Source organism: Macaca fascicularis, chromosome 7 (assembly GCF_037993035.2).
Source record: "Macaca fascicularis isolate 582-1 chromosome 7, T2T-MFA8v1.1".
Lineage (NCBI taxonomy): Eukaryota > Metazoa > Chordata > Mammalia > Primates > Cercopithecidae > Macaca > Macaca fascicularis.
The window spans coordinates 73,310,866-73,335,968 of NC_088381.1; the positions used below are offsets into that span (position 1 = coordinate 73,310,866).

General features: G+C 51.2%; 1 protein-coding gene across 1 annotated transcript; it reads right to left on the bottom strand.

Moving 5' to 3' along the window:
• Nucleotides 1–1,363: 1,363 nt before the first annotated feature.
• HAPLN3 (hyaluronan and proteoglycan link protein 3) lies at nucleotides 1,364–24,422 on the bottom strand. Its single transcript, XM_005560457.4, has 5 exons — nucleotides 24,365–24,422; nucleotides 11,281–11,451; nucleotides 5,425–5,793; nucleotides 2,989–3,291; nucleotides 1,364–2,332 (listed from the first exon to the last, which is right to left on the bottom strand). Exons 2-5 carry the CDS (start codon nucleotides 11,402–11,404, stop codon nucleotides 2,046–2,048), a joined length of 1,083 nt encoding a protein of 360 aa, XP_005560514.3. The 5' UTR covers nucleotides 11,405–11,451; nucleotides 24,365–24,422; the 3' UTR covers nucleotides 1,364–2,045.
• Between the last annotated feature and the right edge of the window lie 681 nt (nucleotides 24,423–25,103).

A 25,103-nucleotide genomic window follows, 5' to 3' on the forward strand; every position in this document is an offset into this window, starting at 1 on the left:
CCTTAAGTACGCTATAGAGGCCAGGCACAGTGGCTCACGCCTGGAATCCCAGCACTATGGGAGGCCAAGGCCGGTGGATCACAAGGTCAGAAGTTCAAGACTAGCCTGGCCAACATGGTGAAACCCTGTCTCTACTAAAAAAAATACAAAAATTGGCTAGGCATGGTGGCATGCACCTGTAATCCCAGCTACTCAGGAGGCTGAGGCAGGAGAGTTGCTTGAACCTGGGAGGTGGAGGTTGCAGTGAGCCGTAAGCCAAGATTGCATCGCTGCACTCCAGCCAACCAACAGAGCAAGACTTTGTCTCAGAAAAAGTACATTGTAGAAAAGCAATGAAAACAATTCCAATTGCTTATGGATTCCCCCAACAAACCTTGAGAGTTGAGCCTGCACATGCATGCCAGGCAATGTCCTTCTACCAGTGCCACCTCCTCAGACGCCTCCCTCATCACAGTCGCTGGACATGCCATTGAGCCTTTGTGAATGTGTGTATGTGTTGGTTCATGCATGCCAGTGTGAGTTCCTGGGTCCTGGTATCTTTTCAGGTGTGGGCGTGTGTACAGTTGTTTGTTCGTAGATATATACTTGTACCTCTACCTCTAGAAAGAACAGTGGGCCAAAGTAGAGTGTACAGCACTGGTTACATAGTAGGCGCTCAATCATTACTTAACTAACTATTAATGAACTGATTAGTTGGTGATGCAACTGTCAGTGGTTTTCAAACTTAAGCATGCATCAGAATCACCTAAAGGGCTTGGTGACGACAGAGGGTGTAGGTCCACACCCCAGACTTTCTGACTCAGCAGGTCTCTGGTGGGGCCCAGGAATTTGCACTTCTAACAAGATCCCAGTGATGCTGATGCTGTGAACCACATTATGAGGAGCACTGAGCTAAGGGAAGAACTGATTGAATGAATAATTGGTTGGTGAGTGGCAGAGGCATTCCTGCGCAAGGCAACAAGTTCCCTGAGGCGAGGGTGGGAGTGGGTGGCAAAGGGTGAGGCACACGGAGCACTGGCCCCTAGATCCCCGGCCTCTGAGGTCCTCTGGAGGGCCACAGCTTCCTCTGTCTTCTGAGAGGCACGTCTGACTCTTCTGCTGGGCCTCACACAGACACACTGCCAAGGGGTGGGGATGGTGAAGACACAAGCCAGGTCCTCTGCCACTAGGCCAGCACCCAGGACCGGGTGAACCATTGAGCAGGCAAGGCTAGAACCAGCCCACAGAGTTCCCTGTTCACCCCAGGGACCTGACCCAGCCAACCTACGAAGCCTGGGCTAAAACTGCCCCCACCACACCCACCAGGCAGGGGCCTGCGCGCCCTGAGACCAAATGAGATGGAAACACAGAAAAGGACTGGGGATGGCGGAAGGCGGTCATAGCACCATTTATTGTCTAAAGAAAGTACACACACCTGAGAGCCTCTCCCCACGCAGGGAACAATGAGAAACAAATGACAACAAAACAGATTCTTTGGAACCAAGAGGGGGAGGGGAATGGAGAGGGGAATTTCTCCCTTCCCTCATATTTCACCTGGAAGCCTAGAACTGGCTTCCAGCCCTAGCCCTTCAGTGGGCAGACTGGGGTCAGCAGCTTCACAGAGAAGTAGAGGTGGGCAGGAGGGGCCCAAAGCCCAGCTCTGGAGGCCCCCGAGGCCCTCTTCTTCCCCTAGGCTGAGGGGCAGGGAGAACTGTGCCCACCATGCCCTGACTCCCAGTGGCATTCTGGACAGGCCACCGCCCGCTCTGGGCACCAACCTCCTTAAGGGAGGGAGACCAGCCTGGATGGTGGGGAACCCTCCAGAGGCCCACAAAACCGCAAATGGCCCAGGGAAGCAGGCAAGATTTCTGGAGTGGGGCGTCCAAGAGCAAAGGGAGGCATTGGGTTCTGTTTGCTTTACAAAAAAAATAGTAAAAAAGTGTTTAAAGAAAATTTAAATTGAGAAGTATAAAAACAGTTAAAATGGCTCCAACCCACAAGGGAAAACGAACCACTCAATAAATACACAGCCAGTGAGAGAATTCGGCAGGGGAGGGCCCCACGTCCTAGTGCTGGCGGTAGCAGTAAACACCGTACAAGCGGCTCTGTGGGTCAGGGAAGCCAAAGCTTCGGACCCCAGGCTCCGGGGGCCCACAGTTGGGATGCGGGTGAACCACAGGGTAGCGGACGCTGCCATCTGCCAGCCAGCCAGCGTCGCAGCGGTCCAGGCCATGGAACTTCCAGGCGGCAAAGAGCTGTCCCACCTTGGCGATTGTGGCGTCATCTTCCTGGCAGGCCTCCTTTGCCTCTGTCAGTGTCAGCTTCTCAGGGTGCTCCAGGTAGTACACCCGCCCTGGGGGAAAGGGGGCATAAATGCCAGACAGCACAGGGGGCAGCCAGAGAGCATACTGCAGGCATCTGCAGAGAACACTTCCTAATCTTCACCCTCTCCCAGAAAGCTCTGTCCCACCTGCCATAGAACCCGGGTCCCTCCAGTCATGTCTGCACTCCCCCACCACCCTTCCCTATTTGCACCCTGGGTGGACACCCCACCTAGGCTGGACCAGTCAGGGTTTCTTGCCCATTCGGTCATTTACTGAACACCTACTATGTGTCAGACACTTTTCCAAGGGCTTGGCATATGACACTGAACCAGTTTCGGTTTTACTTGCTCATCTTCCTGTGAAAAGAGCTGCTTTGTGAAGACAGGCTGTGTTTTATTTGTCTGTGATTCCCCCGAGTCTAGTCTAGGCTCTAGCGTATGGTAGGCACTCAGTAAATATTTGGTGAATGAAGAAACCAATGATCGGCATAAAGCAGCAGCAGCAGCAGCAGCAAAGCACTCGAAACTCAACCAGACGCTGCTTCAAGGGTGGCTAGTGCTCTTGGCCTCCAGGTGGCAGTGCCAGCAGAGCCAGCAGAGGGGGCCAGAGCTCCCCAGAAGCTGCTCTCCCACAGGTCCTAGATGGCCACCAAACCCGCAGGCCTGGCCTTGGCCATTCCACTCACCCTTGAGGGCAGTGGCGAAGCAGAATACATCATAGCGGTGCCGGCGGCGGTGGCGGGGGCCGTAGCTTCGCACGCCAGGTGCCAGGCCCGGGCCACCGCAGGGCTGCCGGGGCAGCATGATGGGGTACTGCACCGTGGCGTCCTGCAGCCAGCCCGCGTTGCACCAGTCCAGGCCCTCCTCCCAGGCCCGGAAGAGCTGCTCAAAGGAGGCAACCACCGCGCCCTGCTCAGCACAGACCTGCTGGCCCTCATGGAAGTTGAGCTGATAGCGCCCGTTGGGGGACTGGTAAGGAAAGACCACACCTGTAGGGGGAGGAAAGAGGAGCTTAGGGGGTGGCCAGGGGCCCAGCTGGCTGGACACCCCACTCTCCTCCCACCCTCACTGGGACATGTGCTCCCTGCAACACACACACACATACACTGTCCCTCAGAAAAACTCAGCTAACCTCTGACCTCCTGTCCATTGCTGCCTCTCTCCTGGGACTCAGCTCATTCACAGCAGTACTCAGAAAACATCCATGAGTTAAGGTAATTAATTAGTCAGTTAATGCCCCAACAATAGAAGGGAAACGATACCTAATCCACAAGGCTGTTGCCAGACCCCCAGTGAGGCTGTGCCATCTTCTCCAGACAAGCCCGGACTTTGGTCTCTAGGGGCCAGGTTTGACTCCCAGCTCCCCACTCATTAGCTGGGACCTGATAGTGTGTGTTATTATTAACGTGGAAATTTCCTAGGAAACTGCAAAGAACTTTCCACGTGCGGCAGATGATTTTCAGGAGAAGGAGAGGCCCTAGAGGGCATGGGGAGAGGGGTGGGGAAGGGCCTTTCCATAAAGGAGGCTCAAGGGCAGGGAGGTCCTGGGGCAGGCGGTTTCTCACCTTGTGGCCAGGGTCTGATGGGGGCCGCAGGCTTCCCTCAAAAGATATGTTCATGTTTGAAATTTTACTCTAATAAAAAGTTTTTAAATTTCTGAGATGCAGTCTCTACCAAGTCAATGAAACCTTAAGGAGTAGAGGTGACCCTAGGAGTCTGGGAAGGATACCACTTGACTGCTGTTGTTTACCCAGAGTCTTTGGAATCTCCTCCCTGTGGCCAAGGACCTGGGAATAGCCTGAGCCCCAAACCTCCAATCTCATCAGGGCAGGAAGCCAGGCACCTGGGCAAAGCCAGGTTGGGTGGCAGAGAAGCCCATGGGCTCTGGCAATCAGCTTGCAGCCTCCACATGTGTTTGCAGGGGGACTGTTTCATGCCTGGTTCCACCCCAAATTCCTAGCCCTTGCAGCCCCAGGAATGGGGTGAGGGCTCCCTGTTTCTCTAGGCTGCCCCTGCAGACCCCAGACCAATGACTCTTGCAGGTTCTCCCCAACTCCACTGCCACCCCAAGTTCAGGAATGAGGAATGTGGACCCTCTGAGCCACCATTTAAGCCATGTGGACACTTGTGGCAAAGACGGAGAATGCATTTTAAGTATGTACATTTATCCTCATTACCTCCGAGGGAGGTAAAGGAGGAAAGATTGTGATACCCCATTTTACACCTGAGAGGCCCAGGGTTCTAAGGGGGATGAGGCATTTACCCAGATGTCACAGCTGGGATGGGCTGGGGCTAGTCAGGTCACCTTCCTCTATGCCTAAACTGCCCTTAACATGTGGGAGAGAGATGAGGACACACAGCCCCATCCTAGAGACAGAGAAGGTAAATACAAATTAAAGATCAAACACGGACCTCACATACAAGATCTGGCTTGCAGGGTGTGGCTGGTTTGGACAGCATTGGGTTTTTGTTTTTTGTTTTTTGGGGGTGTTTTTGTTTGGTTGGTTTTGTTTTTTGTTTTTTGTTTTTAAAAAGAGGTTTTTACATAAAAATCAGGAGATCTCACATAAAAATATAAGCTTATCTTGTCAAGCCAGAAAATTCGGCAGAGTGGGGCCTGCATTCCGGCAGGGCATCATCAACTGGGCCTGAGTAGGGAGGGAGATCCCTGGGGACAGGACAAGGGCTCAGGAGTGTGCCCAGTCCCCACCACTCCCATTATCTTACACTGGGCTGCCTCATTCACTTGTGTTACCCGCTAACCTTGCTTAAATCTCAGTTCTATCTCTAATAAGCTGTGGGGCCAGCTCTGGTTTTCCTCTCTCTGAATGGGATGTGAATGAGAGCGGGTAGAGGGGAACAGATTTTAGAGGCTGGGTGCTTGGGTTCAGACCCCAGCTCTGTCATTTACAAGCTGTGTGACCTTAGGTAAGTTACTTGACCTCTCTGTGTCTCAGTTTCCTCACCTGTAAAATGGGGGTGATAACAGTAGCTTCCCTGTGGGTTGTTTTGAGAATTAAGTACTTATAAATGTCTAAAGCACAGAGATCTGGATGTTTTCTCTGGTCCTCTCCCCTCTGCTCTCAGGTCCCAGTGTCACCCAGTCCCCATCAGGGTCTCACCCCGCAGCTCCAGCTCTACCAGACCGCTTTCATCCTCCAGCCCATCAATGACCTCACAGCGGTAACGCCCATAGTCCTCCAGTCGCAGATCCTGGATCTCCAGCGAGACATCATGCTCCTTCTCCTGCCGCAAGTGCACGCGGCCTTGGTAGTCCCCAAAGGAGCGGTGCCTCACCCCAATGGCCACCAGCACGTCCTTCTCTGGGGCCCCGTTCTCCGACAGCTTCCACCATTTGATGCGCACGCGCCTTGGGGAGCCCAGGGCCGGCTCGTAGTGGTAGCGGCAGGGCAGGATCACACTGGCCCCTTGGTAGGTGAACAGGGTCTCCTCGGGTGTCTCCACCACCAGCTTCACTCCATTGAGGAGGTCTTGGGGGAGAGATAGGGTGCAGATGAGACCTGCTGCAGCACATCCGTACCCCTGCAAGGGCCACCTCACCCCCTCATCCGCGGCTCCTCCAGGCTCAGATTGCAAAAATGGCCACCATGCTCCACCCCTCCCTGGATCCACATGCTCTGCAGTGTGACTTTGCATATCCTTCCATCAACAGATGACATTTATTCCCCCACCCCCTTGAATCTGTGCTGGCCTTGCCACTTGCTTTGACCAACTGAATGCCTTGGAAGTGACTATTCATCATGTCTGTTCTAAGCATAGGCCCCAGAGGGCCTTGCTGCTTCCACTCTTTTTCTTAGGACTTTGCCAGCCACTATGAGCACATGGCCACGCTTGCCTGCTAGAGGATGAGAGACTACACAAAACAGAGACAGAGCGCCCCAGCTGAGGCCATCCTACAGCAACCAGCCCCCCGCTGACCTGCCCACCATGGGCAGGCACATCTGCAAGACCCAACTGCAAGACCTGAAGAAATGGAGCCCACTCCAAAATGCTGACCCACAGAATCATGAGCTAAAAAAAATGGCTGTCATCTTAAACAAGTCACTAAGTTTTGGGTGGTTTGTTATGCATCAAAATCTAACCAATGCAGCGGGCAACAAGAGCTTTCCCACATGAGGTGCATGGCCAGGACAAGCGGCTCTGATAGGAATCCCTCAGAGTTTCCTTCCCCACCACACTGGCCAGAGGACAGCACAGCCCCAGCTTTACTCTCTGGTCCAGCTGTCCGCCATAACTCTTCCCAAATACCGAGCAGCCTAGTGAGCTAAGGGCAGAACTTCTAAAGGAGACTATGCTCAGGGCTCCGAGTTACAAATACACACAGAACTCAACATGCAACAAAAGAATCAAGTTCATAGGCTAAAGCTGCCTCTTCTTTAACTGGGGAGCCCCTATTGGAACCTCACTGATTCATTCTCTTGGGTCTAGACTTCAAGACATGCTTGATTTACTCAAGGTGGGGGACAGGGGCCAGGCATGGTGGTTCACGCCTGTAATCCCAACACTTTGAGAGGCCAAGACAGGAGGATCCCTTCAGCCCAGGAGTTTGAGACCAGCCTGGGCAACATAGCGAGACCCTGTCTCTACAAAAAAAAAATTTATAACTAGCTAAGTACGGTGGCATGGGCCTGTGGTCCCAGCTACTCGGGAGGCTGAGGTGGGAGTATTGCTTCAGCCCAGGGGGTCGAGGCTGCAGTGAGTCATGATCACACCACTGCGTTCCAGACTGGGTGAGACAGCAAGACTCTGTTGCTGAAAACAAAATAAAAACAACTCAATTAATTAAAAAGGTGGAGGCAAGGGGACAGCCTCATGGGTAAGCAGGAGACGGGAGGTTCCCTGTAGAGGAATCATGCTGAAAAAGAGCTATACTTAAGGTGGCAGATTGCCATATGTAGAGGCCTCCAAGTGTGGCCCTCGGGTCAGTAGCATTAGCATCACCAGGAATTTGTCAGAAATGCACATTGTTGGGTCCCAGTGCATCAGAGACTGTGGGAATGGGGTCCAGCCTCCAGAGGACTCTCAGGCTCATTCAGGTTAGAGCTGTCCTGCTCTGCAGAGGCAGTAGGTACAGAGGTTTGGAGTCGGGCAATCCGGGCTTGCATCTTGGTTCCACCTTTTCCCAGTTGTGTAATCCAGGGAATTCAAGCCTCAGCTTCCTCATTTGTAGAATGGGTTAATTACAGTCCCTACAGAGGGCTGTGATAAGGTTGAAACTAGGTAAGGCAGGACGCCTGGCACACAGAAAGTGTCCAATAGATATGAAGCAGGGCTATCATTTAGGGGTCACTTCCTTGGTTCTTCCCAACTCTCTTGAGTAAAGCTACCTTTGAAGTTTTAACCTGAATAAAATGAAAATGTACATCCATATGATAAAATACTATACAGCCATGTAAAATAATCTGGTAGATGTACATTCATTCTTTGACTTAGAAAATTATTTATATTCTGTGAGGTGATAAGGGAGACTACAAAATCACATGTATGACATGAGCTGATTTTGTTGGAAGAAAGTTTTCTAAATCATAAAGGAAAGCCTCGGCCAGGTGTGGTGGCTCACGCCTGTAATCCTAGCACTTTGGGAGGCCGAGGCAGGCAGATCACTTGAGGCCAGGAGTTCGAGACTAGCCTGGCCAACATGGTGAAGCCCCATCTCTAGTAAAAATACAAAAATTAGCTGGTCACAGTGGTGCACGTCTGTAGCCTCAGCTAACTCAGGAGGCTAAAGTGGAAGGATCTCTTGAGCCCAGGAGGCAGAGGTTGCAGTGAGCTGAGATCACACCACTGCACTCCAGCCTGGGTGACAGAGTGAGACCCTATCTCAAAAAAAAAAAAAAAAGGAAAGGCTAGAAAGAGATACCTAAAAAGTTAGCAATGGTTCCCCTGGGTGGGGGGATTATATATGACTTTGCTTGCATATTCAGGGACAAAAGGGAGAGAGAAAAATTAAATGTCGGCCTGGTAGTATGGTGAAACTATAGGTAGGAAGTTTAAGTTTTTTAAATTCCACAAATCTCAATAAAGTAGTGCTTGTAGGCCCGGCACGGTGGCTCACGCCTGTAATCCCAGCACTCTGGGAGGCTGAGGCGGGCGGATCACGAGGTCGGGAGATTGAGACCATCCTGGTTAACACAGTGAAACCCCATCTCTACTAAAAATAGAAAAAAATTAGCTGGGCATGGTGGTGGACGCCTGTAGTCCCAGCCACTCGGGAGGCTGAGGCAGGAGAATGGCATGAACCCAGAAGGCGGAGCTTGCAGTGAGCCGAGATCACGCCACTGCACTCCAGCCCAGGGGACAGAGCAAGACTCTGTCTCAAAAATAAATAAATAAATAAATAAACAAATACAGTCGTGCTTGTACAACAAAATAAATTCTGAAGGAAAAGGGTGTGGTCGGCTAAATAATGGCCTCCCAAAATACCCTAAATCCTAATCCCTAGAACTTGTGAACATGACCCTATGTGGCAAAATGGACTTTGCAGATGAGGTTAAACTAAGGATGTTGAGATGGGGAGGGTATCCTGAATTTTCCAGATGGGCCCTAAATGCAAATACGCAAGTACCTGTTTAGAGGGAGGCAGAGGGAGATTTCCACATGAAAGAGAAGGCCAAGTAGCCATGGAGGCGGAAATTGGAGTGAGGCAGCTACAGGCAAGGAATGCCAGCAGCCATCAGAACTGAAAGAGGCAAGGCAAGAACAAATTCTCTCCAAGAGCCCCGAGGAGGCACAGTCCTATCCACACCTCGATTTCTGCACAGTGAAACTAATGTTGGATTTCTGGTGCCTAAAGCAGTGAGAGAATACATTTCTGTTGTTTCAAGTCACCAAGTTTGTGTCAATTTGTTAGAGCTGACCTAGGAGACTAATAAAAAGGGGGAAAGTTTCTCTGCAGGCACAATCATCTACTCAAAGGCAGAGGGAAAGGTGAGAAACCCCCAGCCCTGCGCTTGCAAGTTCATGTGTCATCTCTGAACCAGGCTGTGAGCTCTTCATGGCAGGTGCTGGGTATTACTGAGACCAGCAAGCTGGTTCGTTCCTTCCACAAACAAGTGGTACAAGTTTTTTGTTGTTGTTGTTGTTGAGGCAGAGTCTCGCTCTGTCACCCAGGCTGGAGTGCAGTGGCGTGATCTCAGCTTACTGCAACCTCCTCCTCCCAGGTTCAAGCAATTCTCGTGCCTCAGCCTCCCAAGTAGTTGGGATTACAGGTGCACACCACTACACCCGGCTAAGTTTTTGGGTTTTTTGTTTTGTTTTGTTTTGTTTTGAGATAGTCTCAGTTTGTTGTTCAGGCTGAAGTGCAGTGGCACGATCTTAGCTCACTGCAACCTCTGCCTCCTGGGTTCACGCCATTCTCCTGCCTCAGCCTCCTGAGTAGCTGAGATTAAAGGCATCTGCCACCATGCCTGGCTACTTTTGTATTTTTAGTAGAGACAGGGTTTCACCAAGTTGGTCAGAATGGTCTCAATCTCTTGATCTCATGATCCGCCCGCCTCGGCCTCCCAAAGTGCTGAGATTACAGGCATGAACCACTGCACCTGGCCAATTTTTTGTATTTTTAGTAGAGACGAGGTTTTGGTATGTCGGCCAGGCTGGCCTCGAACTCCTGACCTCAAGTGATTCGCCCACCTCTGCTTCCCAAAGTGCTGGGATTATAGGCATGAGCCACCGCACCCAGCCCTCAGCTTGTCTTTTTAATAGCTGTGTGACCTGGACAACTGGATTAACTCTCTGAGCCTCAGTTTGCTCATCTACAAGAACAGATGATAATGGAATCTACTTTCAGGCTGTGAGGGCAGGCAGCATCAATTCAGCCTGGTCAGCACCCATGCTTCACTAGTGATTACAAATGTGTATTTTCGGCAGGGCTTGTTGGCTCACGCCTGTAATCCCAGCACTTTGGGAGACTGAGGCGGGTGGATCACCTGAGGTCAAGAGTTCAGGACCAGCCTGGCCAATATGGCAAAACCCCCATCTCTACTAAAAGTACAAAAATTAGCCGGGTGTGGTGGCAGATGCCTGTAATCCCAGCTGCTCGGGAGGCTGAGGCAGAAGAATCGCTTGAACCTGGGAGGCAGAGGCTGCAGTGAGCCAAGATTGTGCCACTGCACTCCAGCCTGGATGACAAAGTGAGACTCCGTCAAAAAAAAAAAAAAAAAAAGTGTATTTTCACCTTTGCCTACGTCAGGGCTTTTGTGATTATAAGAGACGACATATGCAAAATATCTAGAAGCGCGCCCAACCCATGATGGGTGCACAATAACTGCTACTTTAAAAAGTTCTCTGCCCAAGGCCACACAGCTAGTAAGAGGTAGAATTATAAGACTGAAACTCAGGCCAGGCATGGTGGCTCATGCCTGTAATCCCAGCAATTTGGGAGGTTGAGGTGGGTGGATCATCTGAGGTCAGGAATTCAAGACCAGCCTGGACAACATGGCGAAACCCCGTCTCTACTAAAAATACAAAAATTAGCCGGGGTGGTGGCACATGCCTGTAATCCCAGTTACTTGGGAGGCTGAGACAGGAGAATCGCTTGAACCTGGGAGGCGGAAGTTGCTGTGAGCTGAGATCGCGCCGTTGCACTCCAGCCTCGGCAACAGAGTGAGACTCTATCTCAAAAACAAAACAAAGAAAGATTCAAACTCACATCTATTTGACCCGAAGTCCCCTTTCCACTGGGGGGACCAGGGGAGGACACATTTAAGCTGGACCCTGAACAACTGGCAAGACTTTTAGGGAAAGTAAAAAGCCTAAGTGAATTGGGCCCCATGCTTAAGGGGCTGGCAAACACAGGGAAACAAAATCACCCCTTCCTCTGTCTGCAAAGCAAGCTGGTCCACTACAAGGGCCCTGCTGGAATGTCCCTGTCCCAGCCTGGAATCCACAGATCACAGCAAGAGCCAAGGAGGTCTAGGTCACCCAGGGGAGCAAAGAGCTAGGTGGAGGATGTCGCCTACCTTTGCCATGACCGTTGCCTGGGTTCTGGTCGTTGGCGCTGTTGGAGTAGTAGAAGCCATTGTAGAAGGGCAGTCCGTAGGAGCCTGGCAGCAGGAGCAATGGGACCAGGAGCAGCAGGCCCATCTCCTCATGCCAGGGTGACCCGGGCCAGGCTGGGGCCCCAGGGCAAACTGGGAAGGGGAAGAAAACAAGGCAATTAGAAAAGCCCAGCTTCGAGAGCCGGCATCCCCTCTACTCCAACACCATTCACTCATTTGCTCAACAGCTCACTGCGGGACACCTGCCACCTGTGTGCCAGATGCTGTTCCCAGAGCTGAGAAGACAGCAGTGACAAGCTAGATGAAGTTCCTGCTTTCAGGGAACTGCACCCCGAAGGCAAGATGGGAGATCAGCAAAGAGACAAATTATAAGAAGGAAGTAACAGGCAGCTAAAAGACAACAGAGAAAATTAAGCAGGACGATATGACAGGCTCAATGTTTTTCAAGCCAGAGGTTTGAATTTGAAAGGTTATGAGCAGGCCGGGCATGGTGGCTCAGGCCTGTAATCCTAGCACTTTGGGAGGCTGAGGCAGGCAGATCACCTGAGGTCGGGAGTTCGAGACCAGCCTGGCCAATAGAGAAACCCCATCTCTACTAAAAATACAAAATTAGCCGGGTGTGGTGGCGCATGCCTGTAATCCCCAGCTACTTGGGAGGCTGAGACAGGAGAATCGCTTGAACCCAGAAGGCAGAGATTGCGGTGAGCCAACATCACACCATTGCACTCCAGACTGGGCAACAAGAGTGAAACTCTGTCTCAAAAAAAAAGAAATAAACAAAGAAAGGTTATGAGCAGCATTTTTAAATGACACCAAATAAGCTAAACTAGAACAGAAAATATCAGGGTGCATAGATGGTATGTTAAGCAAAGATAAGTCCTGCATTTTTTTTTTTTTTTTTTTTTTTGAGATAGAGTCTTGCTCTGTCGCCCAGGCTGGAGTACAGTGGTATGATCTCAGCTCACTGCAACCTCCGCCTCCTGGGTTCCAGAGATTCTCCTGCCTCAGCCTCCTAAGTAGCTGGGACTACAGGCGCCCATCACCACGACCGGCTAACTTTTTGTATTTTTAGTAGAGGCAGGGTTTCACTGCCTTAGCCAGGATAGTCTCCATCTCCTAATGCACCTGCCTTGGCCTCCCAAAGTGCTGGGATTACATGCGTGAGCCACTGCGCCCAGCCTGTTTTTTGTTTTTCTGAGAAAAGGTCTCACTCTGTCGCCAGAGTGGAGTGCAATGGTGCGATCTCAGCTCACTGCAACCTCTGCCTCCCGGGTTCAAGTGATTCTTGTGCCTCAGCCTCCCACGTACCTGGGATCACAGGTGTAAGCCACCATGCCCAGCTAATTTTTTTTTTTTTTTTGAGATGGAGTCTCGCTCTGTCGCCCAGGCTTGAGTGCAGGGGAAGCTCCGCCTTCCAGGTTCACCCTATTCTCTTGCCTCAGCCCCCCGAGTAGCTGGGACTACAGGCACCCACCACCACACCCGGCTAATTTTTTGAAATTTTAGTAGAGACAGGGTTTCACTGTGTTAGCCAGGCTGTTCTCAAATTCCTGGCCTCAAGAGATCCACCCACCTCGGCTCCTAAAGTGCTGGGATTACAGGTGTGAGCCACTGCACCGAGTAAGGTCAAAAATATATTTTTTTTTTTTTTGAGAAAGAGTCTCGCTCTGTCACCCAGGCTGGAGTGCAGTGACACAATCTCAGCTCACTGCAACCTCCACCTCCTGGGTTCAAGTGATTCTCATGCCTCAGCCTCCTGAGTAGCTGGGATTATAGGCGCGTGCTAACATGCCCGGCTAATTTTTATATTTTTATTAGAGACAGGGTTTCGCCATGTTGGCCAGGCTGATCTCGAACTCCTGACCTCAGGTGATCCACCCTCCTCAGCCTCCCAAAGTGCTGGGATTACAGGCGTGAGCCACTGAGCCCAACTCAAAAATAATTTTTGAACACCATGCTAGAGGTCTTGGGAGCTATTCCAGTTTGGGTGAGCACTCAAATGAAAGAGGTAGCCCACCCATGGGCTGTAGTTTGATGATTTGATTTTTTTAAATATTGCATTAAAATATTATGTCTTGATTACTAAGATTTTTAGCAAACCCCCTTCCTCCCCGGCTTAAACCTCACACTGAGGGCTACTGCCTCACTCATGTCACCCTGGCCCCGCTCACCTACCATTTACTGCACACTCTGAACAATTAAAAGATGGGGTCACTCCTTGAAGGAGCTTGGTCCAGGGAGGGGGCAGAGGCGTGGGCAGGCAGTCTCGATTGCTGTGTGGTAAGTACCAAGATGGAGGTACAGAAACAGGAATGTCCAAATGAGACTGAAGGTACAGGAGTTTGCCAGGTGAAGAACTGACAGGTTTATCCAGTAGGGCACTGCCACTACAAAGGTGCAGATGCCAGCAAGAGTCCCGATCCTGGGGGTGCTGGGGGTGTACAGGGGTTCCTTCATTTGTCCCACACACCCACCAGATCCATCGTCTGTCCTTCTCTGACATGTATTGGTCCCTGTGGGTCACTTGTCTCGGTTCCCCGGCCCTCTGGCTTCTAGTGGGATAGAGCCAATGGGAGGCACTCAGAGAAGATGGCAGAGAGGGAAGAGAAGGAAGACCGGGCATTGCTTCCCCGCTCCCTTGCCACCCCAGGGCCTCTGCCACACAGTGTCTGCTGCTGCTGGTCTCTGAGTCCCCAGCTTCCTTGAGTCCCTTCACCCTGCTCTCTAGAAGTCATTCCTCCATTAAAGTTTCTTCATTGGAATCATCTGGGCTGGATTCTGCTTCCTGCAAATACCCTGGCTGCCATGGGGGAGAGGAGGTAAGGGGGTCACCAGGGCCAGTGTCTGGACGCCTTGGGTGTCAGGCCCAGAAGCATATCCTCTTTTTATTTTTTTTTTAAGATAGAATCGCACTCTGTCGTCCAAGCTGGAGTGCAGTGGCAAGATCTCAGCTCACTGCAACCTCCGTCTCCTGGGTTCAAATTATTCTCGTGCCTCAGCCTCCCGAGTAGCTGGGATTACAGGTACGCACCAACACGCCCCACTAATTTTTATATTTTTTGTAGAAACGGGGTTTCGCCATGTTGGCCAGGCTGGTCTCAAACTCCTAGCCTCAAGTGATCCACCCACCTCGGCCTCCCAAAATGCTGGGATTATAGGTATGAGCCACCACACCTGGCCAGAAGCCTATCCTTTGTCCTGGGGGCCAGTGATGGCTTTAAGCAGAGAAGTCACAGGATCAGACTCACATGTTAAGATACTTCCCTGCAGGGACTGAGTGGAAGGTGGACCTGGGGGCAGCAAGACAGCAGGCAGCTGCAAACATAACTATGATTATCATGTAGCAACGTGGAAGAATGCTTAGGGTGTGAGTTAAAATAGACAAAGCAGAACATACAATTGCCTCTGCTATGATTGCAACCATGTGGTCTTGTGAATGCCTGTGTACAGGACCCAGAAGATGAGGAAACACTTAAAAGAAAGAGGAAGGGAGGAAGGGAGGACGGAAGGGAGAAGAGAAGGAAGGAAAGAAGGAAGGGAGTGAAGGAGGGAGGGAGGAAGGAAGGAAGGAAGGAAGGAAGGAAGGAAGGAAGGAAGGAAGGAAGGAAGGAAGGAAGGAAGGAAGGCAGGCAGGCAGGCAGGCAGGCAGGCAGGCAGACAGGCAAAGCATTGGCTTGTTAGAGTGATGGGATTGTGAAGTAAACATTCTTGTTTCCAGAACAGTCAGGAGCGTTTGCTGGAGAGAATGGATGTAAAGAAAGTTGAGAGGCAGAATCCACCATTCTCTTAGACATCTTCACAGAAATCCCGAGGCCCAGACGTGCCATCTATGCTGTGCACTACAGCCAGGACACCAACAACTCTGAGGCCCCGCTTCTTGTCCAAGAGGAATTCATTCCCCTGTTGACACCTGTAAGGCCCCTTGGCGATAGAGAACTGGGAGGCCTAAGCACAATGGGGCAGCCTGGTACAGAGTTTGGGAACTGGAAGATCGGAGTTCAAATCCCACCTCTACTACTTATTCACTGCGAGATTCTGGGCAAGTTTCCTCGGTTACAAAATGGAGATCATAAAACTCACCCTGGTATATTTCTCACCAGTGCATTCTAGTTTTCTCCCAAAGTAACAGGTATAGATGGGCCGCTCAGCTGAAGACTGCATTTCCAGCCTCTCTCGCAGCTAGGAGAGCTATGTGACTCAGTTCTGGTCAATGGCAGCAAGCAGAAATAACATGTGCCACATCCGGGTCTGGCAGTGAAAACAATTACAGATGCCTTTCCCTGGTATTCTTTCCCTCAACCTTCTGGAAACCACAGTAGCCAGCTAAGAGTCAGAGATGGAAACCACAGATTAAATGGCAGAGCTGCCCATCAGTCCTGGACCTCCTCCACTTGCACTGTCCCATGAGAGAGAAACAGAGTTCTATCATATTTAAGCCACCACTTTTTGAGTCCTTTTTTTTTTTTATTTTTTTATTTTTTTTGAGACAAAGTCTCACTCTGTCACCCAGGCTGGAGTACAATGGCACAATCTTGGCTCACTGCAACCTCCGCTCCCAGATTCAAGCAATTCTCCCTGCCTCAGCCTCCTGAGTAGCTGGGATTACAGGCACCTGCCACCACACCTGGCTAATTTTTGTAATTTTTTTTAGTAGAAATGGGTTTCGCCATGTTGGCCAAGCTGGTCTTAAACTCCTGACCTCAGGTGATCTGCCCACCTCAGTGTCCCAAAGTGCTGGGATTACAGGCGTGAGCCACCACGCCCGGCCTGCATCTCTTTGTCAACATAGCTTAACCTCACTTGTCCTAACAAATACACACGCCACAGCATTACTATGATCAGCATAAAAGTATTAACAGCTGAGCACTTACTCTCTCATTTATTTTATCTTTGTTTTTGTTTTGAGGCCAAGTCTCACTCTGTTGCCCAGGATGGAGTGCAGTGGTGCGATCTCGGCTCACTGCAACCTCCACCTCCTGGGTTCAAATGATTCTCCTGCCTCAGTCTCCCGTGTAGCTGGGATTACAGGTGTGCGCCACCACACCCAGCTAATTCTTTGTATTTCTAGTAGAGATGGGATTTCACCATGTTGCCCTGGCTGGTCTCGAACTCCTGGGCTTAATCGTTCTGCCCACCTCCACCTCCCAAAGTGCTGGTATTACAGGTATGAGCCATTATACCTGGTCTCTCTCATTTAATCCTTACCACTACCCCGAGATGTGGGCTTATAAGTGTTCCCATTTTGCAGATGGAAAAACCAAGGCACAGAGAGACTAAGTCATACGCCCAAGGTCATCCAGCTAGGAAGTGGCAGAGCTAGGATTCGAACCCACTCCAGCCCCAAAGCCTGGAACCACAATGCCAAATTCAGGGAGGTGATTGTGTGGCACACACAGCCCAGCGGCCCAAAGCAAACCCTTGTAAGAGTTCATTTCCTCTCCCTTTCTTCAGGCTCCACACCTGGAACCAGGAGGGAAGTAGGGCCTAGACTTGATGTTTAGCTTGATGTCCTGGGCTCCCCGCTGTCCCTGCGCACCTAGAGTCTCCTTGAGCAGAGGGGATCCCAGCTGCTGCTTATAATGTTTCCAGCCTCTTACAGCGGCTCATCTAGCACAAATGCTCCCCAGTGAGAAAGGGCTTCCTAAGGGTAAACAAATGCAGGGGTTTCTGCCACTAAGTGACATCAGTAGCTCTGGGGGAAAAAAAAAAAAAGTGCATTTTTGCAAAATCATGCATTAAAAAATAAAGTTACAGGGAAATAAAGTCAGGACAGACTGCTCAAAACATGTAACTTTGTAATCAGAGAGCTAACAAAATAAGAACAATCTGAATTAAAAAAAAAAAAACTAGCACCGTTAACACTCCACTGACATCTGCACCCCACTGATGCCTCCATCAGCCCCTTGCAGCTTTCACCACTGGGACAAGTGCTTCCTCCTTCGAGATGTAAGTCCTCAGAGGCTTTGGTTTTGATGGAAACCAGATTTACCAAAATTCAAAGTCTGACCCAAGGTGAAGTCATCTTCTTCCATTTTTTTTAACATAGGGATATCTTTTTGCAATTTCTTCATCATATTCCTAGTTTTATCAGTAAACTTTTAGTTCTGTTAAGCAGCTAAGCCAACCATGCAAGCATTCCTCCTTCACCATAGCTACTGCATCCTTAGGTTGGGATGGTGAGAGTTTGGATATTGAGATTTTGGAAATGTGGGGTAGGAAGGGATGCTGTGTTATCCAAATCTATTTGGTTCCTAAGTTTGGAGCGTGAACAGCAAGAATTAGGATTGCGGCTGGGTGTGGTGGCTCATGCCTATAATCCCAGCACTTTAGGAGGCCGAAGCGGGTGGATCACCTGAAGTCAGGAGTTCAAGAACAGCCTGGCCAACATGGCGAAACCCTGCCTCTACTAAAAATACAAAAATTAGCTGGGCATGGTGGCAGGCACCTGTAATCCCAGCTACTCAGGAAGCTGAGGCAGGAGAACGGCTTGAACAGGGGAGGTGGAGGTTGCAGTGAGCTGAGATTGCGCCACTGCACTTCTAGCCTGAGTGACAGAGCAAGACTCTGTCTCAAAATAAACAAATAAACAAACAAACAAAAAAAGAGTTAGGATGGCGAGAGACTTCTGGATGCATACTAAAGAATGGCACTTTCTGCAAGACTGTCAGTATTTATGTTAAGGAACTCACACATTGCTAAGGCTTCATATTTAATTACGAAAAATCTCCAGACATTCACGGGTTGGGAAAAATCACTACTGAACCAATGCAATTCCGTGTTAAACTGACATTGTTCCTCCATCATTCTCACCAATCATGGATGAGAACCAACGCAATTCCATGTTATACTGACATTGTTCCTCCACCATTCTCACCAATCATGGATGAGATGAGTCTCGGTTCAGAAACATGCACGGAGGCAGAACACGCTGTAGCACCTTCTGCTGTCCTCTGGTGAGCTCAGCACTTGAGCCTCTGAGGCACCCCTTCCCAGCCTCAGAAACCCCAGCACACCCTCACAACCTTCAGCCTGGCACCACACTTGCTCCCTGGGTTTTAAAGGGCTTCTACATCCAGCAGCTCCCATGATCCTCCTAAGAGCTCCCCATGGTTGGCAAGGATAATTTTTTTCTCCCCATTTAATCCACAAGTGAATAGAGCCACAGAGACATGAAGCAACTATCCAAAGATCACAGGGCCAGGAGGTGGGACAGGCAGAACTCTGTTCAATCCTTGTCAGCCAATCCCATAACAGTCTGTCATAAATTTTTATTTATTTATTTATTTATTTATTTAAATACATATTTTTTTGAGATGGACTCTCAGTCACCCAGGCTGGAGGGCAGTGGTGTTATCTCAGCTCACTGCAACCTCAGTCTCCCAGATGCAAGTGATTCTCCTGCCTCAGCCTCCTGGGTAGCTGGGATTACAGGTGCCCACCACCATGCCCAGCTAATTTTTTTTTTTTTTTTTTTTTTTGTATTTTTAGTAGAGATGGAGTTTCGCCATGTTGGCCAGGCTGGTCTCAAACTCCTGACCTCGGGTGAGTCACATGTCTTAGTCTCCCAAAGTGCTGGGATTACAGGTGTGAGCCACTATGCCCAGCCCAATCTGTCATATTTAAAGACTGCCTTCTACTTGTCAGTGCGCTTCCATGGACACGAGTCTCTGTGGGCCTCCCAGTGTCAGAATTATTATCCCCATTGTACAGACAAGGAAACTGAGGTTCCGAAATGCTAAGATGCTTGCCTAAGGTTACCCAAGTAGATAAAGGAGCTGGGACTTGGTCTCATTCATTCAACACGTATTTATCATGCATCTATCGTGTGCCAGCCACCATTCTAGGCAAAAGAGACGTCCTCATGGAGTTCACATTCTAACGGAAGACAATAAGCACAATGCGCAGGCTCTTGAGCTGCATGGTGGGGCCCATTGCCACTCTGCGGGGTGTACTTTCGTTTCAGTAAATCTGTGCTTCTGTTGCTTCATTCTTTTGTTGCTTTGTTTGTGTGTTTTGTCCAGTTCTTTGTTCAAAACACCAAGAACCTGGATGACTTGTAGTCAAGACCCTCCACTGGGAACATATGTTGACGAGCCAGCCAGAGGTAAGCCCAAAGTTTGGCATTTATGTTTTCTCTTTTTCCCTTTTCCTCTCTGCTCCATACAAGGCAACCCTGTTTTGTTTTTGTTTTTGTTTTTTTTCAATCTCTCTCTCTCTCTTTTTCCCTTTCCAATTCAGGACTGTCAGTGGACAGTGCCTATGCACAGAGGCAGCTGTAGGTTTCTGGCCGGGGCCACTCTCTGGTGAAATTGAAAGGTTTCCCTGTGGAAGTGCCTGGTCACCACCGCCCAGTTGGGGTGAGGGACCTGAGTCCTTTTCCTTTTTTTCTTTTTCAATCTTGGAGTGGCCATTTCCTAGTAGGTCCTTAGGAACGGAAGCCAACTGGCCAGGGCCACTCTCTGGTGTTACCTGAAGGCCAAGGAGTGAATGGGGGCAGCTGCCTGCGTGGAAGCGGGAAGGGCTCTTTTCCATCTTTTCTGGTTACAGTCCCCAATCCCTCCATGTGATGCAATTGGCAGTGGCAGCTCTTCCAGGGTGACTCACACACATTTCCAGTGACTTAAACCCTCTTTTCTTATGCTAAATTCTCCTATGGAGTTAGCCCATAAAATCAAAAGATAATGTCTTTTAGGTATTTTGACCTCCCTTCTCCTATTCGATCTATTCAACTAGCTGAGGACCTTTGGGACTCAGAAGCTTTAGAACACATTCTACATCTTGGACCTCCACTGAGGGGATCCCATAGCTTGATGGTCATTGCTTCAGCATCAATTTGCTTGCCCCGAACCCCATAGAAATTCTCAACCCCAATTCTATCACCCCCAGACCCTGGAACACCCTGCCAACCTTGGTACTGTTAACTCCACAATGTTTGGGAACCTCCTTAGTCCTGCAAGGAGTGCAGGAAGATATGGCCCATCTAAATTGGTGCGATGCTAAAAGTCGGGGATTATACCCAGGAACAAAGGGAAAGTTCGCAGTAGGCCATCACCTCTGGAGAGTAAACAAACAAAAGAGAAAAAAACAAGCCCACAATGTGTGATATATGTAATGTGAGAGTGATGCAGGTGATAGAGAAAAGAGGAAGTAGGAGAAAGGGTACCTTTGGACAGGGAGGGTCAGGAGGGCCCCGGATATACAATGAAGACGCAAACCTGGAAAATCCTGGGAGAATGGGCATTCCAGGGAGAGGGAACAGCAAATGCAAAGGCCTGTGGCAGGAATGGCTCAGAGGTCAGTAGGACTAGAGCCCGAGGGACAAGAGGGAGGGTGGCAGGACATGATGTCTAAGTCATGGCCAGAGGCCCCATGATGTAGTGCCTTGGCATTTATTTATTCTAAGAAAGAAAGACATTGCAGAGTCTCAGCAGAGGAGTGGCATGAATCTGCTTTACACTCTCAAAGGATCACTCTGGATGTTTTCTGACTGCCAATCAACTGCATGTCCCCCTCCTGGCTCCTCCTTTCCAAGCTAAAAGGAACCTGGGTTATCTCCATCACTTCTGGCCTCTCTCCTATGGGGCACCCAGCTTTGCTTGCTCTCTGGTTTATCACTTCAAGTGGAGGGTTATGATCTGGTCAACACCTCTCTTTGTTGGATGCTAACTCAGCAGTAATGTAATCTCACATTGAGGGGATGTCAAGAAAATTAAAAGGAATTGGCCAGGTGCAGTGGCTTACGCCTGTTATCCCAGCACTTTGGAGGCCAAGGAGGGTAGATCACCTGAGGTCAGGAGCTTGAGACCAGCCTGGCCAACATGGCGAAACCCTGTCTCTACTAAAAATACAAAAAATAGCTGGGTGTGGTGGCGGGTGCCTGGAATCCCAGCTACTCTGGAGGCTGAGGCAGGAGAATTGCTTGAACCTGGGAGGCGGAGGTTGTAGTGAGCCGACATCATGCCATTGCACTCCAGCCTGGGCGACAGAGTGAAACTGCATCTCAAAAAAAAAAAAAGAAAAGAAAAACAAAAGGAATTTTAAGAAAAGATCAGCCGTGTGCCCAAGAACGACAGGCCAGGAGGAAGCTGGCCATTTTCCAGTCCTCTCTGAGAGACAAGCAGCACACACGCCCAAGGTTTCAAGTTAAACTCATTGAGTTTGGGTCTTAGCTCTGCCACCTGCTAGCTGGGTGACCCTAGGAAAGTCATTTGACCTCTCTGAACAGAAAATTTCCTCTCTCCAGAGAAGACTAAAGGGGAACTCAGGGGCTGAGGACAAGCACAGCCTTGAATGCTAAGGTCAGTGCACGGGACAGAGTCCTGGGTGGGAGTCGGGAGTGGCAATTGCCACTTGGTTGCTGCCTTGCCCCAGGTCCATCTCTGACCATCCCTGACCACTACCACTGAGGGGAGGGATGGACAGCCTCCGCTCCCCCACCACGGCTATCCAGCCACCAGCTCCTCAGGACCACCACAGAGGTGCCACCAGCTGGAAGGCCCAAGACCAAGTCCAGCCCAGTCACCTTGGCAGTGAACAGCTCCCCAAATCTTCTGGAGTCCTCTCTGGGCACTCAGACCTGGGCTCGGTATTGAAGCTGGACACACTGCATCCTGCTGAGTGACTTCAGGCAAGTTCACCTCTCTGTGCCTCTATTTCCTCATCTGTAAAAAAAGGAACTTAAGGCCGGGCACGGTGGCTCACACCTGTAATCCTAGAGCATTTTGGGAAGCTGAGGGGGTGGATCACCTGAGGTCAGGAGTTCAAGAGTGGCCTGGCCAACACAGTGAAACCCCTGTCTCTACTAAAAATACAAAACTCAGCTGGGTGTGGTGGCAGATGCCTGTAATCCCAGCTACTGGGGTGGCTAAGGCAGGAGAATTGTTCAAACCCCGGAGGCGGAAGTTGGAAGTTGCAGTGAGCTGAGACCACACCACTGCACTCCAGCCTGGCTGACAGAGTAAGACTCCATCTCAAAAAAAAAAAAAAAAAAAAAAGGAACATAATGGGCTGTGTGGTGACAATTATAGATGATGTAAGATGTATGATAGCAGTCGCTGGCATGTAGCAGGTGCTCAACAAATGAATATGGCAAAGACTTCAGGCTCTAGAAGCAGATTGGCTGCCTGCATTCAGTTCTGGCTCCACCCACTTACTAACCCTGTCATTGGACAAGTCGCTGCACCTCTCTGAGTCTCAGTTTCTTCATCTTTAAAATGGGGGTCACAAGCCAGGCACAGTGGATCACGCCTGTAATCCCTGCACTTTGGGAGGCCGAGGTGGGTGGATCACTTGAGGTCAAGAGTTCAAGACTAGCCTGGCCAACACGTGAAACCCCATCTCTACTAAAAACACAAAAATTAGCCGAGCGTGGTGGTGGGCGCTTGTAGTCCCAGCTACTCGGGAGGCTGAGGCAGGAGAATCGCTTGAACCCAGGAGGTGGAGTTTGCAGTGAGCAGAGATTGAGCCATTGCACTCCAGCCTGGGCAACAAGAGCAAAACTCCATCTCAAAAAAAAGTGGGGAGGGGTCACGACAATACCAACCAGAAAACACTTTCGTGAAGATTAAGGGAGAGAATAGCTGCAGAGCACTGAAAATACTGCTTCATGCTTGAGGATAAGGAGCAAGCACTGGGAAAATATGACCTATTACTACACTTGTGAGCAGTTCACACAGTGAAGGCTTACACCATCTCAGTGGCTCTTTCTCCTCTCTCACTGCCTATGAGACAAAGTGGTCACCACTGCCTCCTCTTCACAGTTGAGGAAACTGAGGCCAAGAGTGTGAAGGTCAGTGAACTACCCAAGGCATTATCTTTGTCAAATATCTCGAACTTAGAGAAAATTCAGGTTTCCTGATGGCCAGCCCGTTGCTTTTCCCAGGCGCCTCTAGCCTAGGGACCCCTCCACCAAGAACAATAAGCCCGGGCTTGGAGGGAGGGTGGGTGGCACCTCCCTGCCAGGGGCATGTCCGCACTGGGCCGTCCGTGAGTACAAGTCCCCCAGGTACCAGAAGGGGGCAGCATCGCCCGCAAGGTCTGCACGAGCGCTGCTCCCAGTGAGAAATTTGACATCCTTGTCCCTGTTTGCATAAGGCTTGATCCGCGCCTTTGAAACCTGCAGCCCCCAGAAGAATGAAAGCCGGAGGTGTTTCCTACCAGCATTCCCAACCCGTTGGCCCAGGTGGCGTCGCGGGAGAGAAGCCAGGGCCTCTCTCAATCGCCGCCCCCTGCTGCAGGGAGGACAGGCACTCCCGCGGGTCAGCGCTGGACACCGAGGTCGGAATAGGTTCACAGGCTGCCTGTGGCCACCCAGCGAGCTGGTGGCAGGACTGGGTCCAAGTGCCATGCTGTTTCCATCCTGGCTGCGCACGAGCCTACGTTCCTCCCTGAGGGTCGCCATCTCCCACCCAGGGCTCTGCCCTCCACCCTCCCTACCCTTCTGGCCTCGCTGTCCCTGGGGCAGGAACCCCGGTGAGCGAAGTCTGGAACCCATAGGCATCCGTTACGTTTGCCCCAGGGCGCCCAGAGCCGGCCAGCCGCGGTCCAGAGACTCAGATCCGCCAGCCGCCTCGCAGGTTGCCCCCAGCCCCTCCCAGGGCTCCCGGGGCCCCCGGAGCATCCAACAGATACCCAGGGGCAGGGCCTGGGGCGCCGCGGACGGCGCTGGAGGCAGCCGACCCTGGACAGACGACAGGGGAGAAAGCCAAGCGGCCCCTGGCAGGAAGGGGGCTGGAGGCGGACGGTGGTCTCGGAGGCCAGGGGGTCCAGACCGCTCGGGCTCTGCTCCCTCACGGTGGGCACGAGGGTCCGGCGTGAGTCTGCCTGCGCCCCCGCATGGCTCCCTCCCCACTTGTGCCCCGGGCGCCCCTCGCCCGGGATCACAGCCCATCTCAGCCCGGGCCTCCGCAGTGCCCGGCCCACGCCTCCTGCCCCTTCCCCCGACCCTGCCCGGGAGGTGTGGGAACCCGCAGGGCACCCAAAGCGGGGAGGGAGGAACCCGGCCCGCACGCAGCCCCAGAAGCTCAGCGACCCCTGAGCCACGTACCGTCCCCAGGCAGCTCCTCGACTGCTAGAGCTCTCGGGGCCGCGAGCTGCCCCGGTCCAAGGCGGCAGTCGGATTTCGGGGAACTTAAAAGGCTAGAAAGGAAGCGGCAGCAGAAAAACCCCCGCGCTCCCGCCAGACCAGCCCCTTAAAGGAACACGCGCACCTTTCCCTCCCAAGGGCTGGGCCCGAAGGGAGGAGTTACTGCAGACTTGAGCGGTCTCCAGACTTGCTGGGAACCACCGCAAAGGGAGTGTGCAAGAATTGAGGCCCTCACGTCTTGGGAAAGGAGAGTAGGGGTGGAATAGGAGAGTCTGGGGAGGGGGGATCCCCTGAGAAAGCCTGGTATACCAAAAACAGTGGGAGTAAGCAGGGGAAGCCCCTGTCCAGCATTCTGCTAAGGGCTCATGCTGCTCCCCACCTTTGGTTGTGGAAGGGGTGAGACTTCTGTATTACTTTCTTTACCCAATAGAAAGCAAGGGGGTGAGGCCGAGTGCAGTGAATGACTCATGCCTGTAACCCCAGCACTTTGGGAAGCGGAGGCGGGTGGATCACCTGAGGTCAGGAGTTCAAGACCAGCCTGGGCAACATGGTGAAACCGCATCTCTACTAAAAATACAAAATTAGCTGGGCGTGGTGGAGCATGCCTGTAATCCCAGCTACTTGGGAGGCTTAGGCAGGAGAATTGCTTGAACCCAGGAGGCAGAGGTTGCAGTAAGCCAAGTTCATGCCATTGTGCTCC